This window comes from Panulirus ornatus, chromosome 1, assembly GCF_036320965.1.
Source record: "Panulirus ornatus isolate Po-2019 chromosome 1, ASM3632096v1, whole genome shotgun sequence".
Taxonomy (NCBI): domain Eukaryota; kingdom Metazoa; phylum Arthropoda; class Malacostraca; order Decapoda; family Palinuridae; genus Panulirus; species Panulirus ornatus.
In genome coordinates this window covers 18,983,893-19,004,761 of record NC_092224.1, presented here as the reverse complement: position 1 = coordinate 19,004,761, position 20,869 = coordinate 18,983,893, and the positions used below count along the sequence as shown (strand labels likewise).

The 20,869-nt window shown below is 39.2% G+C and overlaps 1 protein-coding gene across 3 annotated transcripts in view; it reads right to left on the bottom strand.

Moving 5' to 3' along the window:
* Window positions 1-4,206: 4,206 nt before the first annotated feature.
* The window catches only part of LOC139759945 (myotubularin-related protein 10-B), a 213,650-nt gene continuing 196,987 nt past the window's right edge, over window positions 4,207-20,869 (bottom strand). For all 3 annotated transcript variants that reach the window (XM_071682651.1, XM_071682737.1, XM_071682806.1), the window contains 2 exons: window positions 18,966-19,136; window positions 4,207-11,574 (listed from right to left, as the gene is read on the bottom strand). In XM_071682651.1, coding sequence (XP_071538752.1) covers window positions 11,032-11,574; window positions 18,966-19,136 — 714 coding nt within the window. In that variant the 3' untranslated portion in view covers window positions 4,207-11,031. The remainder of the gene's footprint in view (window positions 11,575-18,965; window positions 19,137-20,869) is intronic.

The window sequence follows — 20,869 nt, the reverse complement described above, 5'->3', positions numbered from 1 at the left end:
ATCAAACCACCTCACACCACACATTGTCCTCAAACATCTCATTTCCAGCACATCCATCCTCCTGCGCACAACTCTATCCATAGCCCACGCCTTGCAACCATACAACATTGTTGGAACCACTATTGCTTCAAACATACCCATTTTTGCTTTCCGAGATAATGTTCTTGACTTCCACACATTCTTCAAGGCTCCCAGGATTTTCGCCCCCTCCCCCACCCTATGATCCACTTCCGCTTCCATGGTTCCATCCGCTGCCAGATCCACTCCCAGATATCTAAAACACTTTACTTCCTCCAGTTTTTCTCCATTCAAACTTACCTCCCAATTGACTTGACCCTCAACCCTACTGTACCTAATAACCTTGCTCTTACTCACATTTACTCTTAACTTTCTTCTTTCACACACTTTACCAAACTCAGTCACCAGCTTCTGCAGTTTCTCACATGAATCAGCCACCAGCGCTGTATCATCAGCGAACAACAACTGACTCACTTCCCAAGCTCTCTCATCCCCAACAGACTTCATACTTGCCCCTCTTTCCAAAACTCTTGCATTCACCTCCCTAACAACCCCATCCATAAACAAATTAAACAACCATGGAGACATCACACACCCCTGCCGCAAACCTACATTCACTGAGAACCAATCACTTTCCTCTCTTCCTACACGTACACATGCCTTACATCCTCGATAAAAACTTTTCACTGCTTCTAACAACTTGCCTCCCACACCATATATTCTTAATACCTCCACAGAGCATCTCTATCAACTCTATCATATGCCTTCTCCAGATCCATAAATGCTACATACAAATCCATTTGCTTTTCTAAGTATTTCTCACATACATTCTTCAAAGCAAACACCTGATCCACACATCCTCTACCACTTCTGAAACCACACTGCTCTTCCCCAGTCTGATGCTCTGTACATGCCTTCATCCTCTCAATCAATACCCTCCCATATAATTTACCAGGAATACTCAACAAACTTATACCTCTGTAATTTGAACACTCACCTTTATCCCCTTTGCGTTTGTACAATGGCATCATGCATGCATTCCGCCAATCCTCAAGTACTCACCATCAGCCATACATACATTGAATATCCTCACCAACCAGTCAACAACACGGTCACCCCCTTTTTTAATAAATTCCACTGCAATACCATCCAAACCCGCTGCCTTACTGGTTTTCATCTTCCGCAAAGCTTTCACTACCTCTCCTCTGTTTCCCAAACCATTCTCCCTGACCCTCTCACTTCGCACACCAGCTTGACCAAAACACCCTATATCTGCCACTCTATCATCTAACACATTCAACAAACCTTCAAAATATTTACTCCAACTCCTTCTCACATCACCACTACTTGTTATTACCTCCCAATTAGCCCCATTCACTGATGTTCCCATTTGTTCTCTTATCTTACACACTTTATTTACCTCCTTCCAAAACATCTTTGTATTCTCCCTAAAATTTAATGATACTTTCTCACCTCAACTCTCATTTGCCCTCTTTTTCATCTCTTGCACCTTTCTCATGACCTCTTGCCTCTTCCTTTTATACATCTCCCACTCATTTGCACAATTTCCCTGCAAAAATCGTCCAAATGCCTCTCTCCTCTCTTTCACTAATAATTTTACTTCTTCATCCCACTACTCACTACCCTTTCTAATCTCCGCACCTCCAATGCTTCTCATGCCACAAGCATCTTTTGCGCACGCCATCACTGCTTCCCTAAATACATCTCATTCCTCCCTCACTCCCCTTACATGATTTACTCTCACCTTTTTCCATTCTGTACTTAGTCTCTCCTGGTATTTCCTCACACAAGTCTCCTTCCCAAGCTCACTTACTCTCACCACTCTTTTCACCCTAACATTCTCTCTTCTTTCCTGAAAACCTCTACAAATCTTCACCTTCGCCTCCACAAGATAATGACCAGACATCCCTCTAGTTGCACCTCTCAGTACGTTAACATCCAAAAGTTTCTCTTCACGCGCCTATCAATCAACACATAATCCAATAATGCTCTCTGGCCATCTCTCCTACTTACATACGTATACTTATGTATATCTCTCTTTTTAAACCAGGTACTCCCTATCACCAGTCCTTTTTCAGCACATAAATCTACAAACTCTTCACCAATTCCATTTACAACACTGCACACCCCATGTATACCAATTATTCCATCAACTGCCACATTACTCACCTTTGCATTCAAATCAACCATCACTACAACCCAGTCTCATGCATCAAAACTCCTAACACACTCACTCAGCTGCTCCCAAAACACTTGCCTCTCATGATCTCTCTTCTTATGCCTAGGTGCATATGCACCAATAATCACCCATCTCTCTCCATCAACTTTCAGTTTTACCCATATCAATTTAGAATTTACTTTCTTGCACTCTATCACATACTCCCACCACTCCTGCTTCAGGAGTAGTGCTACTCCGTCCCTTGCTCTTGTCCTCTCACTAACCCCTGATTTTACTCCCACGACATCCCCAAACCACTCTTCCCCTTTACCCTTGAGCTTCGTTTCACTCAGAGCCAAAACATCCAGGTTCCTTTTCTCAAACATACTTCCTATCTCTCCTTTTTTCTCATCTTGGTTACATCCACACACATTTAGACACCCCAATCTGAGCCTTCGAGGAGGATGAACACTCCCCGCATGACTCCTTCTTCTGTTTCCCCTTTTAGATATATATATATATATATATATATATATATATTGCATATATATTTTTTTTTTGCTTTGTCGCTGTCTCCCGCGTTTGCGAGGTAGCGCAAGGAATCAGACGAAAGAAATGGCCCAACCCACCCCCATGCACATGTATATACATACACGTCCACACACGCAAATATACATACCTACACAGCTTTCCATGGTTTACCCCAGACGCTTCACATGCCCTGATTCAATCCACTGACAGCACGTCAACCCCGGTATACCACATCGATCCAATTCACTCTATTCCTTGCCCTCCTTTCACCCTCCTGCATGTTCAGGCCACGATCACACAAAATCTTTTTCGCTCCATCTTTCCACCTCCAATTTGGTCTCCCACTTCTCCTCGTTCCCTCCACCTCCGACACATATATCCTCTTGGTCAATCTTTCCTCACTCATTCTCTCCATGTGCCCAAACCATTTCAAAACACCCTCTTCTGCTCTCTCAACCACGCTCTTTTTATTTCCACACGTCTCTCTTACCCTTACGTTACTTACTCGATCAAACCACCTCACACCACACATTGTCCTCAAACATCTCATTTCCAGCACATCCATCCTCCTGCGCACAACTCTATCCATAGCCCACGCCTTGCAACCATACAACATTGTTGGAACCACTATTGCTTCAAACATACCCATTTTTGCTTTCCGAGATAATGTTCTTGACTTCCACACATTCTTCAAGGCTCCCAGGATTTTCGCCCCCTCCCCCACCCTATGATCCACTTCCGCTTCCATGGTTCCATCCGCTGCCAGATCCACTCCCAGATATCTAAAACACTTTACTTCCTCCAGTTTTTCTCCATTCAAACTTACCTCCCAATTGACTTGACCCTCAACCCTACTGTACCTAATAACCTTGCTCTTACTCACATTTACTCTTAACTTTCTTCTTTCACACACTTTACCAAACTCAGTCACCAGCTTCTGCAGTTTCTCACATGAATCAGCCACCAGCGCTGTATCATCAGCGAACAACAACTGACTCACTTCCCAAGCTCTCTCATCCCCAACAGACTTCATACTTGCCCCTCTTTCCAAAACTCTTGCATTCACCTCCCTAACAACCCCATCCATAAACAAATTAAACAACCATGGAGACATCACACACCCCTGCCGCAAACCTACATTCACTGAGAACCAATCACTTTCCTCTCTTCCTACACGTACACATGCCTTACATCCTCGATAAAAACTTTTCACTGCTTCTAACAACTTGCATCCCACACCATATATTCTTAATACCTTCCAGAGAGCATCTCTATCAACTCTATCATATGCCTTCTCCAGATCCATAAATGCTAAATACAAATCCATTTGCTTTTCTAAGTATTTCTCACATACATTCTTCAAAGCAAACACCTGATCCACACATCCTCTACCACTTCTGAAACCACACTGCTCTTCCCCAATCTGATGCTCTGTACATGCCTTCACCCTCTCAATCAATACCCTCCCATATAATTTACCAGGAATACTCAACAAACTTATACCTCTGTAATTTGAGCACTCACTCTTATCCCCTTTGCCTTTGTACAATGGCACTATGCACGCATTCCGCCAATCCTCAGGCACCTCACCATGAGTCATACATACATTAAATAACCTCACCAACCAGTCAATAATACAGTCACCCCCTTTTTTAATAAATTCCACTGCAATACCATCCAAACCTGCTGCCTTGCCGGCTTTCATCTTCCGCAAAGCTTTTACTACCTCTTCTCTGTTTACCAAATCATTTTCCCTAACCCTCTCACTTTGCACACCACCTCGACCAAAAGACCCTACATCTGCCACTCTATCATCAAACACATTCAACAAACCTTCAAAATACTCACTCCATCTCCTCACATCACCACTACTTGTTATCACCTCCCCATTTGCGCCCTTCACTGAAGTTCCCATTTGCTCCCTTGTCTTACGCACTTTATTTACCTCCTTCCAGAACATCTTTTTTTTCTCCCTAAAATTTAATGATACTTTCTCACCCCAACTCTCATTTGCCCTCTTTTTCACCTCTTGCACCTTTCCCTTGACCTCCTGTTTCTTTTATACATCTCCCACTCAATTGCATTTTTTCCCTGCAAAAATTGTCCAAATGCCTCTCTCTTCTCTTTCACTAATAATCTTACTTCTTCATCCCACCACTCACTACCCTTTCTAATCGACCCACCTCCCACTCTTCTCATGCCACAAGCATCTTTTGCGCAATCCATCACTGATTCCCTAAATACATCCCATTCCTCCCCCACTCCCCTTACTTCCATTGTTCTCACCTTATATATATATATATATATATATATATATATATATATATATATATATATATATGTCTCCATGGTTGTTTAATTTGGTAATGGATGGGAATGTTAGGGAGGTGAATGCTAAAGTTTTGGAAACAGGGGCAAGTATGCAGTCTGTTGTGGATGAGAGAACTTGGGAAGTGAGTCAGTTGTTGTTCGCTGATGATACAGCACTGGTGGCTGTTTCATGTGAGAAACTGCAGAAGCTGGTGACTGAGTTTGGTAAAGTGTGTGAAAGAAGAAAGTTGAGAGTAAATGTGAATAAGAGCAAGGTTATTAGGTACAGTAGGGTTGAGGGTCAAGTAAATTGGGAGGTAAGTTTGAATGGAGAAAAACTGGAGGAAGTGAAGTGTTTTAGATATCTGGGAGTGGATTTGGCAGTGGATGGAACCATGGAAGTGGAAGTGAATCATAGGGTGGGGGAGGGGGCGAAAATTCTGGGAGCCTTGAAGAATGTGTGGAAGTCGAGAACATTATCTCAGAAAGCAAAATGGGTATGTTTGAAGGAATAGTGGTTCCAACAATGTTGTTTGGTTGCGAGGCGTGGGCTATGGATAGAGTTGTGCGGAGGAGGGTGGATGTGCTGGAAATGAGATGTTTGAGGACAATATGTGGTGTGAGGTGGTTTGATCGAGTAAGTAATAATAGAGTAAGAGAGATGTGTGGTAATAAAAAGAGTGTGGTTGAGACAGCAGAAGAGGGTGTTTTAAAATGGTTTGGTCACATGGAGAGAATGAGTGAGGAAAGATTGACAAAGAGGATATATGTGTCAGAGGAGGAGGGAACGAGAAGTGGGAGACCAAATTGGAGGTGGAAAGATGGAGTGAAAAAGATTTTGAGTGATCAGGGCCTGAACATGCAGGAGGGTGTAAGGCGTGCAAGGAATAGAGTGAATTGGAATGATGTGGTATATCGGGGTTGACGTGCTGTTAATGGATTGAACCAGAGCATGTGAAGCGTCTGGGGTAAACCATGGAATGTTCTGTGGAGCCTGGATGTGGAAAGGGAGCTGTGGTTTCAGTGCATTATCACATGACAGCTAGAGACTGAGTGTGAACGAATGGGGCCTTTGTTGTATTTTCCTAGCGCTATCCCGCACACATGAGGGGGGAGGGTGTTGTTATTCCATGTGTGGCAGGGTGGCGATGGAAATGAATAAAGGCAGACAGTATGAATTATGTACATGGGTATATATGTATATGTCTGTGTGGGTATATATATGTATACGTTGAGATGTATGGGTATGTATATTTGCGGGTGTGGACGCGTATGTATATACATGCGTATGTGCGTGGGTTGGATCATTTTTTCCTCTGTTTCCTTGCGCTACCTCGCTAACGCGGGAGACAGCGACAAAGCAAAATAAAATAAATAAAGTGTGTGAAAGAAGAAAGTTAAGAGTAAATGTAAATAAGAGCAAGGTTATTAGGTACAGTAGGGTTGAGGGTCAAGTCAATTGGGAGGTAAGTTTGAATGGAGAAAAACTGGAGGAAGTGAAGTGTTTTACATATCTGGGAGTGGATCTGGCAGCGGATGGAACCATGGAAGCGGAAGTGAATCATAGGGTGGGGGAGGGGGCGAAAATCCTGGGAGCCTTGAAGAATGTTTGGAAGTCGAGAACATTATCTTGGAAAGCAAAAATGGGTATGTTTGAAGGAATAGTTGTTCCAACAATGATGTATGCTTGCGAGGCGTGGGGATTAAGTAATGTAAGGGTAAGAGAGATGTGTGGAAATAAAAAGAGCATGGTTGAGAGAGCAGAAGAGGGTGTTTTGAAATGGTTTGGGCACATGGAGAGAATGAGTGAGGAAAGATTGACAAAGAGGATATATGTGTCGGAGGTGGAGGGAACGAGGAGAAGTGGGAGACCAAATTGGAGGTGGAAAGATGGAATGAAAAAGATTTTGAGTGATCGGGGCCTGAACATGCAGGAGGGTGAAAGGTGGGCAAGGAATAGAGTGAATTGGATCAATGTGGTATACCGGGGTTGACGTGCTGTCAATGGATCGAATCAGGGCATGTGAAGCATCTGGGGTAAACCATGGAAAGTTCTGTGGGGCCTGGATGTGGAAAGGGAGCTGTGGTTTCAGGCATTATTACATGACAGCTAGAGACTGAGTGTGAACGAATGGGGCCTTTGTTGTCTTTTCCTAGCGCTACCTCGCACACATGAGGGGGGGAGGGGGATGTTATTCCATGTGTGGCGAGGTGGCGATGGGAATAAATAAAGGCAGACAGTATGAATTATGTACATGTGTATATATGTATATGTCTGTGTGTGTATATATATGTGTACTTTGAGATGTATAGGTATGTATATTTGCGTGTGTGGACGTGTATGTATATACATGTGTATGGGGGTGGGTTGGGCCATTTCTTTCGTCTGTTTCCTTGTGTTACCTCGCAAACGCGAGAGAGAGCAACAAAGCAAAATAAATAAAATAAATATATATATATATATATATATATATATATATATATATATATATATATTATCCCTGGGGATAGGGGAGAAAGAATACTTCCCACGTATTCCCTCTGTGTCGTAGAAGGCGACTAAAAGGGAAGGGAGTGGGGGGGCTGGAAATCCTCCCCTCTCGTTTTTTTTTTAATTTTCCAAAAGAAGGGACAGAGAAGGGGGCCAGGTGAGGATATTCCCTCATAGCTCCAGTCCTCTGTTCTTAACACTACCTCGCTAACGCGGGAGAATGGCGAATAGTATGAAAAAAAGAAAAGATATACCAAGCTTTGCCCTCAAGAGCTTATACTGCAAGTGAAAGTCTCCTTTGGTGAAGCTGTATCACTAGGAGTGCTGTTTCATCAAACAACTTCTCACTCCAAAGGTGTCTACATTTCTTTGCCACTGTAAGAAGTGCAGCCTTGGGCTGAAGGAGCCTGGGTAACATAAGGATTTTTTTAAGAGAAATTTGTCCTGGTGTAACCATAAATGAATATTACATGAGAGAGAAAGAGAGGTATGTGATAATTCAGTCACAATTCTAATTAGCCCACACAGAAAGAAAGCACAAGACTTATGAGACCTATGATCAACAATAGCTGTACTACTCTCTTGGTTATCCTTACAGCCTGTTCTTAAATTGTCTATATGTGCTTTATTTCAGAAACTTTAAGAATCAAAACATAAAATTCTTCCTTAAATATTGACAAAAAAACAAATCAAATAACTGAGGTTTGTCACTCCACGCTCCCAAATTCTTCATTTACTAACTTTAAATCTAATACATAGACAACCTTATGATAGGTAAGTTGGCTTAGCATAGCAAAGGCTAATCCAAAGAAGCTATCAAGAAGAAATTCATCAATAGGAGCAAGATAGCACAACATGTGCTTTTACTCATATTCATTTTATCACTCTGAAACTAGGTTCAATATAAGTAAAACAGTTTTAAATGTGTTAGAAATTACTGTAGTACAATTACAATTCAACTTTCAATAATGTTTATCATACAATGAAAAAAATTCAGGGAATACATGAGAAGTTTTCTTTCTCTCCTATCCCTAGGGATAATATATATATATATATATATATATATATATATATATATATATATATATATATATATATATATATATCATTTCCAGCACATCCACCCTCCTGCACACAACTCTATCCATAGCCCACACCTCGCAACCATACAACATTGTTGGAACCACTATTCCTTCAAAATACCCATTTTTGCTTTCCGAGATAATGTTCTCGACTTCCACACATTCGTCAACACTCCCAGAACGTTCGCCCCCTCCCCCACCCTATGATTCACTTCTTCCATGGTTCTATCCGCTGCCAAATCCACTCTCAGATATCTAAAACACTTCACTTCCTCCAGTTTTTCTCCATTCAATCTTACCTCCCAGTTGACTTGTCCTTCAACCCTATTGTACCTAATAACCTTGCTCTTATTCACATTTACTCTAAGGTTTCTTCTTTCACACACTTTACCAAACTCAGTCACCAGCTTCTGCAGTTTCTCACACGAATCAGCCATCAGCGCTGAATCATCGGCGAACAACATCTGACTCACTTCCCAAGCTCTCTCATCCACAACAGACTGCATACTTGCCTTTCTTTCCAAAACTCTTGCATTCACCTCCCTAACAACCCCATCCATAAACAAATTAAACAACCATGGAGACATCATACACCCCTGCCGCAAACCTATATTCGCTGAAAACCAATCACTTTCCTCTCTTCCTACACGTACACATGTACACACACACACACACACACATATATATATATATATATATATATATATATATATATATATATATATATATATATATATATATATATATATATATATAAATTGAATTATAATTCCATTGTGCTAAGTGATTTTTTTTACAAAAACTATATTCTTATACATCATCATTACTGGTTACTACTGCCGTTTTTCATAACCAATCACTCACTGTTCTAAATATTCAAAAAATAAAGAGTACAAAAAATTAAGAATGAATGATCTTGTGATTACAATGATCTTGAAATATTCACTTATCATCTATGTGAAAGCATTCATTTACAATTTAAAATAATATGCCGCATGGGTAACCACATGAAAATACAGCTGCTACAAATGAATAACAGCTTTTCTTAAATTACTTTAAAATATGTGTTATTCAAAGGATCCAGTGCACATCTACCACTATGAAACACAAACTAGTAATTAACACAAACGTTTTTAACAAATGAAGAATTATATGACTTTCAAGACCAATCAAACAAAAGAAACTTACTTACCTGTGATTGTGATGAAACAATACAAGTTTAGAAATATACATGGACATGACATCTTACAAAGTGAAAATATGTAAAATATACCATATTAATTACTGACCATTATCATTTACATTGTTAAATATTTCTAATGACAAGGGGAAGACTCTGAAGGTGGTGGTCTGCAATACACAATACCACTGACTGGAGCAGTATATCATCAATTATAGCCTAACTCCACTTACATTAAAATCATCTAATATTCCATACAGGAAATAGACACAGCAATATTGGCAAATTCTAAGCCACACAAAATCATACCTCAGCAAGTCTGAATAAAAATTTCAGGTTAATCAGTTTTTGGTTAATCAGAAAATTTAGAATTTCATTCAGATATGTCAGACAAAAGTCTAAAAAATGCACAATTCAAAGTAAACAATTTTCCTTGTTCCTTAACCTCTGACACAACTGAAACTCTGGAAACCAAACAGTCCCTATTATGAGAATAAATACCCCATATAATGCAAAGAGACAGCTTTAACAAGTTCATAACAGAGAAACTAAAAAGAATTGAAAGAAAGCTATTCATTGATATCATATTCACTAAAAAAAGGTAAGCAGTAAATATAATCAAAGGGCTTCACAGATATACCCACATTAACTTAAAAAAGGAGGAACTTACAAATGACTACACATTTGTGACTACAATTTGAATTACAATAACAGCACAATCATAGGGAACTATTACTGTTTCAACAATAATACAGTCCCTAAAGGCTTCAATTACTGTTTCAACAATAATGTAGTCCCTAAGGTCTTATATCTAAACATTAGAAAATGAGATCATATTGCCAAACACCAAAATCAAATCCCATAAATGTATCTGAACAATGAATTCACTCCTCATAACTTGACAGCAGAGTAAGATGTAAAAACCATCTATTAAGCATATAACGTACATAAAATATTTTACATTACTTACATATTGGTATACTTCCCTGCCAAATAATGAGGAAGAACTCATAACTTGTTTTAAGCAATTCAGGATAGAATTTTAAGCATTATAGGTTTCTAAAAACAACCTTGACTTCCTTCTACTCATTAAAGATCTAAATCATACTCTCGAACATCAACAAAACCTTACAATACTAACTGCAAAGTTAATGACACAAAATATATCATAAATAAAGCATTCTTTTAACACATAAAAGGCATGTCACAGCAAGATATCTATACTCATCTTTCTAATGCTCTAAGCAATTACCCCATTTGTTAAGCCCTCTGACAAATGATTCTTGAGTGTGTTATACATTTGGTAAAGATGCTTCCAGTGTTGAGAGGTTGGGGAGGAACGTTTTAGTGTAGACTCAAGTTCATTTAAAGTTAGGGTAGCCGGTTCTGACACCCAAGCACAAAAGCAGTCCTGCCAAGGTTTAAGACTACTCCAGGTAACATCTACTCTCAAACTAGCATCCAGCTGCAAAGGAACAACTGTTGCGGTAGAATCAAATGGCAAAGATCCTGCGCCTCCAAGAAGAGACTCAATGCGGTGCCAAGTATGATATGCACTAGAGAGTGGATCACTGATGCGTCTAAAGGCACCACTTGCTGACAAAGACTCCATCAAGTTTTGTATGTAATGCACATTAAGGAAAGCCTCACGTGAACTAGATCTCTTAAGATTATCTTCTGACGGTCCATTTTGTTTCTTCCCTGGAGGATTATAGCTTTCTGCCCACCAAGACCAAACTGGTCTTAAGTATATAGGTTGATGTGGATTCTCTCGCTGTAATACCTGTAATAAGATATACATTTTTCACTGGAATAGAAATAATTGCTTTGAGGGAGAGTTGGTGACACAAACAAGAAAGTGTCCTTAGAATAGGATCTCCCTGCAAAAATTTCTTTCATTTTTAGTTTCAGTATATTTACTGGAATATTCAATAAAATAATTTGAGTATGTCCAACCAATGTGAACATTTAAGGTAAATGGCTTCAAAGTAAATTTTTTCAGACATTATCAATATCACTTATCTCCATCTGTAGGTGTCCCTATGTCAACCAAAAAACCAATTGTTAATTACCTCAACCTTCTACCCCATCTCTATAATGTAAATTTGATTTGCTACAGGGTTAAGTTCTTGGAAAACCTGCTGCAAACTGAACTTTTGGAAGCTGAACAACAGAAAAGCAAATTTCCTTACCTAACTTTTAAGTATAGTATATACATGAAACAATGTACCTTATGAACTACACTAAATTCTCTCATTGCTTATTTTACGACATATGACGTGTATGTATATACATGTGTATGTGGGTGGGTTGGGCCATTCTTTCATCTGTTTCCCTGCGCTACCTCGCCAATGTGGGAGACAGCGACAAAGTATAATAAAAAATAAATAAAATAAAATAAAAAACACTTTCATAATCAACACCTACGTAAAACTGAATCACAACTGTTCAGTAAAATGGATGGTCATACAAGACAAAACTTTGACAAAAAATGGCACTTCGTGATGCATGACTCACATTTCAAATGTTTTTCTTCAGAACTGTCATACGTAACTTATGAAAAAATAAGTATCGGACATTCACAGAAAACAAACAATATGTTTAACAAATACTTGGTAAATGATATTTCAAGTAGTATTTTCATTTACATTTCTACACAACACTCTTCAGTAAATTCAGTAAAGAACTTATAAGACCTTACACATTTAAAAAAAAAAACAATGGAGAAAATGGGTATAACAAACTGGATTCTATCATCCATTAATTAGCAACCCCACAGTACCAAGACATTGTTCTTATCATTACTATCATCAATATAAATAGACAGTTGTTCTAATTCTGCTTAAAAACCAGAACTTTACCTTCATCTTGGAAACATGTATTGGTAAATCTCATCCTTTTGAAGGGTGACCGTTCTAACCCCTCTGACTATCGTCTTGTTGCTTTGACGTCTACCATTTCTTAAGTCCGACTTTGAATCATTCCTCAACCCCCATATCCTCAGACATCTTGAATCTCACTATCTTCTCTCTGATCACTAGTATGGCTTCTGTTCTATTCTATTTATGTAAATGAATGTAACCTTTCTTTATCTGTTCCTGGCACTACTTTGCTAACACAGGAAAAAGCAATCAAGTATGAAAAAAAAAATCTTACCAATGTTTGATCATCATCCCTGAAAGATTTTGAGAACTTTTGATAGGGTGTGGCATCAGGGTTCCCTCTTTTGGCTTTCCTCCCTCACAGTACTCCCTCATATCTAGCTGCCTCTCTGGTTGATCTATTTCTGTGGCTGTTGATGGAGCACCCTATTCCCCTTTGTCTATCAACAGTGGTGTCCCTCAAGGTTCTATCCTGTCTTCTACAATCTTTTTTCCCCTTTTTATCAATGATTTCCCTTTTTCTACAAATAACCAAATGTACTCATATGATGACAACTCAACACTAGATTCTTCCACAACCGTTAATCCTGTTTCTTCTTCACTCACATCATTTACATCTTATTTCAAGACAATTCCCTCAATAAAAGATTTGGACAAGATAACTGAGTTGGGTAGACAAAATCTGAAGTTTAATGCCTGTAAGACCCAGTTTCTGCCCATTTCTCTAACAAAAATTCCTCACAGCTTTCCTCTCTCCTTTGATGATTTTGTAATTCCACCTCTTAACTTGATGAACATACCCAGTATCTCTGTAACATCCACTCTACCTTAAAGAATCCAAATTATGGAGATATCTAAGTCTGCCTCTAGGAAACTGGAAGTCCTGTTTAGATGTCAAAATTTCTTTTCTTTTAAGCAGCTGCTCTGTTTAAACAAAGAATTGATGTGTCCTTGTATGAAGTACTGCATTCACATCTTGGTTCTAGCTGTGCATCCTTACTTGATAGAGTTGAGTTGAAAGTGGTCCAACTTATCAACTCTCCTAGCCTAACTTCAAAACCTGACCCACTTGCCCTATGCCAAAATGTTGTTTCATCTTCCCTCTTCTACAGGTACCACTCTGATTTTTACCCCCAAGAGCTTGCTTTTTGTTTGCTCCCACCACTACCTAAACCTCATAATTTCAGCAAGCTAATGCTTAACATGACTTGTGTGTGGCCACTGGCAACTCAAAGGTGGGCTGTTTTGAGTTCTGTTTCTTTCACTACACTCCAAAGCTTTTGGGCTCTCTACCCTCTCATGTCTTTTCTAATCACCAAGATGAGAATAAAGGAGAGACAGGTAGTCTGTTTGAGGAAAGAAACCTGGATGTTCTATTTCTGAGTGAAACAAAGCTCAAGGGTAAAGGGGAAGAAAGGTTTGGAAATGTGTGTGAAGTAAACTCAAGGGTTGGTGAGAAAACTAGAGCTATGGAAGGAGAAGCACTACTCCTGAAGCAGGAGTTGTGGAAGTGTGTTAAAGGATGTAAGAAAGTGAATTCTAAACTAATGTACATAAAAAATGAAAGTGGATGCTGAGAGATAGGTGATTACTAATGCTTAAGCACCTGGCTCTGAGAAGAAAGATCATGAGACAAGAGAGTGCATAAGTGATGCAAGAGACTGAGCATTACTGATAGGTGATTTGAATATGATGGTAAATAATGTGACAGTTTAATTATAGGTGGGGGCATGGGGTAGCCAAGGCAAAAGAGTCTCTACTTATCTCTATCCTTACAAGCCTCCCTCACATACATAATTCAAAGGCATTCATCCACCATTTCTCTCCCTCCAGGACTCTTCTACTCTATATCCCCATGTCAAAGGTGGTTTTACTCTGATACCAACCCCCTTTAACTGTACTATAATACACTCTCCTTATAAACTTCCACCCTGAATTCTTTCTAGATGCCCAAACCACCTCAAAGTATTGCCCTTCATCCACTCTACAACTAATTCCCTTTGCATTCTCTGCCAAATCATATCTCTCATACATCCCTTCATCTCTTTCTTCACTCCATCTAGTCATACTACATGCTCCTTTCAAACAGCAAATTTCCAAAGCCTGGACTCTTCATCTCAGTGACTCCTTCCATGTCCATGTTTCAGCTGCATAGGTCAGGGTCAAGGGAATTACAATGTCCCTTAATCCTTTCTTCACTTCCATACTTACACATCTACGCTTCATCATCTCTCCTTCCATATCACCAAACTTACACAGATACCTCCCAAATACTTAGATTCTGTCACCCTTTCCAGTCTTTCTACCCCTATATCCATAACAAATTTTTGTACATTTTCTTTTCTGTTTCCATTAACTTCAAATTCTCCCAGCATTGCAATGAAGCTGCCAAGACAGCAAAAAGGTTAGGATTTATAAAAAGAAACTTTATTGACAAAAGCAATGATGTGATACTGCCACTATACCTAAGTCTAGTTAGACTACACCTTGAATATGCAGTGCAGTTTTGAGCCCCTTACTTAAGTAAGGACATTCTTAATTTGCAAGAAGTGCAGTGAAGAGCAACTAAACTCTGAGCAAATTAATAAAATATTTCAAAGTACTTAAAGGCTTTAATAACGGAGATAGAGTAAATCCTCGATTTAATACTCTTCAACTATTATTTCAGAACTGTGACTTTATTTATTAAATAATTTTGCAATCCTTACAATTCAAAATGACATCAATTGCTAAAGGAGTCAAAAGAAAATGTGTGAACTTAAATAAGGCACAGAAATAAGGTGCAATCAATTTGACAGACTTTCAGCATTAACGGACACCCCTTCCCCCCATCAGTCTGTTAAATCAAGGATTTACTGTATTGAATTTTACAATAGCACCACCATTACTGATGAGAGGAAATGGATTAAAACCTGAAGTCATTGAATTAATCTGGACTGTAGGAAATATCTTTTTAATGACAACATTATTGATGCAATGAATAAGCTTCTAGAAAATGTTGTTTAGAGCAACACACTTAATATCTTCAAAATCAAGCGTGATTATATCTTGTCACTCTCTGGTGTTGAATAGTTCATTTAATCAGTCAACATAATGCAGTAGTATATTATGCTGACTTCTCTACAACTGATCTCTGCCTGGCCATGCTGTGGTATCATACCAACATTGATTAACCCATGTCACTTGCTTTGAGAGAGTTATTAAAAATTACTGTATCGTTCAACATCAGGAATAATATATGCACGGTAAGTTGAGAGGCTGAGGCTCAAGTTTATCCATAGTATTGTTTTATAACAAAAAGTGAAGGGAAGCATGACATATTCATATTCATTCTACCTTATGACTTTCCCATCAAAATTTCCTTCAAGCTTATCAATCCTGCAAGGCATTTTATCTTCCTGTTTTTCTGCTGGCATGTGCTGGAGGGAAAGGAGGGTGGGGAGAGAGCCTTTGGTTTGCTATCCTTTTCTTCTACTGCTTAAAAGTTCTTTTTCAGACCACCTCACTTGGACCTCTTGGTTCTGTGTATCTATGTAACTCAATAAGGCTTCCTACCTTCACATGCCTATGCTTACACATATCATAAAACACAATTACAGCCTCCTGCAACTCCTCTTCATCTCAGCAAACAGCACAGTATCATCCACAAACTGGCTTGTCATTCGTCATCATATCTCACAACCACACTATACCTTTGCACCCTCTTTACCTAGATTTGTTTTCATTTTTCTTATCACTCCATCCATATGTATGTTAAAAAGCCATGCGGACACCATACAGCCCTTCTCTGGATCCATAAAAGCTGCATAAAGCTTCTCATCTTTTGCTGGATAATTATCCACAGTCAGTCTCACCCCAAAAATCTGATCCACACATCCTCTACCTTTCCTATTACACGCTTGCTCCATACTTATTCTGCATTCAGTCACTTACTGTATCTTTTTTTTTTTTTTTTTTTTTTGCTTTGTCGCTGTCTCCCGCGTTTGCGAGGTAGTGTAAGGAAACAGACGAAAGAAATGGCCCAACCCACCCCCATACACATGTATATACATACGTCCACACACGCAAATATACATACCTACACAGCTTTCCATGGTTTACCCCAGACGCTTCACATGCCCTGATTCAATCCACTGACAGCACGTCAACCCCGGTATACCACATCGATCCAATTCACTCTATTCCTTGCCCTCCTTTCACCCTCCTGCATGTTCAGGCCCCGATCACACAAAATCTTTTTTCACTCCATCTTTCCACCTCCAATTTGGTCTCCCACTTCTCCTCGTTCCCTCCACCTTCGACACATATATCCTCTTGGTCAATCTTTCCTCACTCATTCTCTCCATGTGCCCAAACCATTTCAAAACACCCTCTTCTGCTCTCTTAACCACGCTCTTTTTATTTCCACACATCTCTCTTACCCTTACGTTACTTACTCGATCAAACCACCTCACACCACACATTGTCCTCAAACATCTCATTTCCAGCACATCCATCCTCCTGCGCACAACTCTATCCATAGCCCACGCCTCGCAACCATACAACACTGTTGGAACCACTATTCCTTCAAACATACCCATTTTTGCTTTCCGAGATAATGTTCTCGACTTCCACACATTCTTCAACGCTCCCAGAATTTTCGCCCCCTCCCCCACCCTATGATCCACTTCCGCTTCCATGGTTCCATTCGCTGCCAGATCCACTCCCAGATATCTAAAACACTTTACTTCCTCCAGTTTTTCTCCATTCAAACTTACCTCCCAACTGACTTGACCCTCAACCCTACTGTACCTAATAACCTAATAACCTTGCTCTTATTCACATTTACTCTTAACTTTTTTCTTTCACACACTTTACCAAACTCAGTCACCAGCTTCTGCAGTTTCTCACATGAATCAGCCACCAGCGCTGTATCATCAGCGAACAACAACTGACTCACTTCCCAAGCTCTCTCATCCCCAACAGACTTCATACTTGCCCCTCTTTCCAAAACTCTTGCATTCACCTCCCTAACAACCCCATCCATAAACAAATTAAACAACCATGGAGACATCACACACCCCTGCCGCAAACCTACATTCACTGAGAACCAATCACTTTCCTCTCTTCCTACACGTACACATGCCTTACATCCTCGATAAAAACTTTTCACTGCTTTTACTGTATCTATTTTCCTTAAATCCTTCCCAACCTAAATCCTTTTAGATAAAAAAAAAAGATTAATATGTATCTACTTTCCTTAAATCCTTCCCAACCTAAATCCTTTTAGATAAAAAAAAAAGATTAATGAGGATAAAATATTAGAGGCTCTGCATAATCCTAATTACGTAAATATTGTCCATGATAATCAACGCTTTTCCTCGTTAACTATTCTATCTTCATATCTCTGATGTGCATTCCCTCTGGGATATCCCTCAAGGAGATGACCACAGCAAACTACTTCTACCTAACTTTCCTGCCCAATGTTCCAACCTACTAAGATCAATGGTAAATAACAAATTCTCTCAGATTACACATCTTAGCAGTTTTTAACAGTTGCCCTAACTAAACAAAACAACTTCACTTTCACCAACATTTTCTAATTCCTTTTCTTCCTTCACTTCCTTTCTCTCTTACTTTCAACTTACAAAACTAAACCCTCCCCCACGAAAAACAGAAAAATTTTGTTAACTTCAAGATAGCTTTTCCATCAAAGCAGCTACTCAAGCCATACAGCTTAATCTAACTTTTAAGAATGTTATTCACACCTCTCTCCTAGGAGGTGACTTTTTTTTCCATTTTCATTTTTGAGAGTACAATCAAAATCAAACTGTCTTTTCAACTCTTTGCCTCTATTCCCAACTTGATCCTCATTTCCTTCACTGTAATGTTTCTTCCTCAACTTGCTATGTACTACTTTGGCTTTTACTTATGAGGGTTGGATGCTTGTGTGCTATCTTCTCTAGCTAAATATCACAGCACCAAGGTGGCCACTACAACCTACAGATATTGTGACACTTTGAAAACTCAAAAACTGAACCATTCAATGCCTGCTCCTTTTTTTCTCTGAAGTGTATTGTCACCTGAACTTTTTCAGTTTTTCCTAGAAGACCTAATGTGGGCACCAGTTTCCATGATTGGTGAAAACATTACTTTGAAAATTCTCCTGTCTACAACAATTTAGATCATACATCCTCCTATAGTACTCTATCAATTCCATTCACTGTATGTAACTTTAGCTGCATATAAAGACTAAAACCTGTAATAATTCATGAAAAAGCAAAACTTAATACATTATACCAAATGAGCTTACAGCAGATGCAGTGTGTCTGGCATTAACAGAGTTGAACATAAAGCTGGAGTGAAGTGAGCAGTGAGCTGCATGCCAGAGAGCCACCAGATACTCAGAGGTGAACTCCAAGGAAGAGGGGTGCTGCACGCTCACCTGGTAGACACAGTCAAGGAACAACAGCCATAATGGACACTGTAAAGAATAAAAGATAATTTGTTAGTACTTCACTTAGTTTCATTCTTTTATCTGATGGTCACTTAAAGTTGGATGCATATGTGGGAAGTAAGTTTCATAGATTTCATATGCAGCTCACTAGCAACAACAACCATAAAAGTACTGTCCTGGATGAGCTGAACACTTGCATCCAGCAAGACCAAACACACATTTAAAATAATGGACAAGATAAGAGGCCCCCAGATACAGTGTTATCTCTCTGTCTATCATCATCACTCCAAAATGCTTTCATAACATCTAATCCATATCCAATCTTTTAACATCTTCACCTAAAATATCCCTAACCTAATACATTCTCTCCTTACACTTACATCTCTTCGGTATCCATCTTTTCCTCCTAGTTACTTGTACTTTACAGCTATTAGTGAACAATTACAGCTTGATATCCCAGAATGGTGAAGTTTTAGAATCTAAACTAAATGACTACATAATAGAGCAACAGGAGCTGAACAAGATGAGCAGCACTGCTCTAGAAAAGGACATTCCTGCTAATGAAGTTCATAAAAGCATGAGACAACTATATTAAGGAATTAGACTATTACCAAGATACAGAATGCACTTACTTTGACAATCAGAAGTCATTCAGTGCAGTGTTACACTGAAGAATAATGCTGAAACTTGAGGGATATGATATAAGGGGAAAGGGTGGAGCCTGGATAAAATCACCTCTATCCCTGGAGTAAACATTGGGAGACAGAAATTGAAATCGGTAACTGTGAATACTGCTGATGCCCTACAGGGATGTCCTTGGCCCTGGATTATGCTTTATATAAAATGATGTGCCAGAGGAAGTAACGTCAAATAAAAAGATGTTTACTAATAGAATAAAAATATCTATAAAATATTACATGGAGAAAAGGATGGTGAGATCTTGAAGCAGGATAAAGTAAATCTGTGTGAGTGGTCCAACAATGAAATTCAATATTGAGAAGTATAAAACTATGCACTTAGTAAAGGAAATCAGAAAAGACATACTACATGATGGATGGTGGTGAGGCAGAACTAAGAATAACTTATACAGTGAAAGACCCAGGTGTATACATCTCAAAAGATTCTAAACCACCTATTCACAGCAAGAAAGCTACTGATAAAGCTATACGAGACTAAGAAATTACTTGAAATATATAGATAAAGTATTTTTAATGAGATTAAATGTGAATAAGAGCAAGGTTATTGGGGACAGTAGGGTTGAGGGACAAGTCAATTGGGAGGTAAGGTTGAATGGAGAAAAACTGGAGGAAGTGAAGTGTTTTAGATATCTGGGAGTGGATTTGGCAGCGGATGGAACCATGGAAGCGGAAGTTAGTCACAGGGTGGGGGAGGGGGTGAAAGTTCTGGGAGTGATAAAAAATCTGTGGAAGGTGAGAACATTATCTCAGAAAGCAAAGAAGGGTATGTTTGAAGGAATAATGGTTCCAACAATGTTATATGGTTGTGAGGCATGGGCTATAGATAGAGTTGTGCGGAGGAGGGTGGATGTGTTGAAAATGAGATGTTTGAGGACAATATGTGGTATGAGGTGGTTTGATCGAGTAAGAAATGAAAGGGTAAGAGAGGTGTATGGTAATAGAAAGAGTGTGGTTGAGAGAGCAGAAGAGGGTGTTTTGAAATGGTTTGGTCACATGGAGAGAATGAGTGAGGAAAGATTGACAAAGAGGATATATGTCAGAGGAGGAGGGAACGAGAAGAAG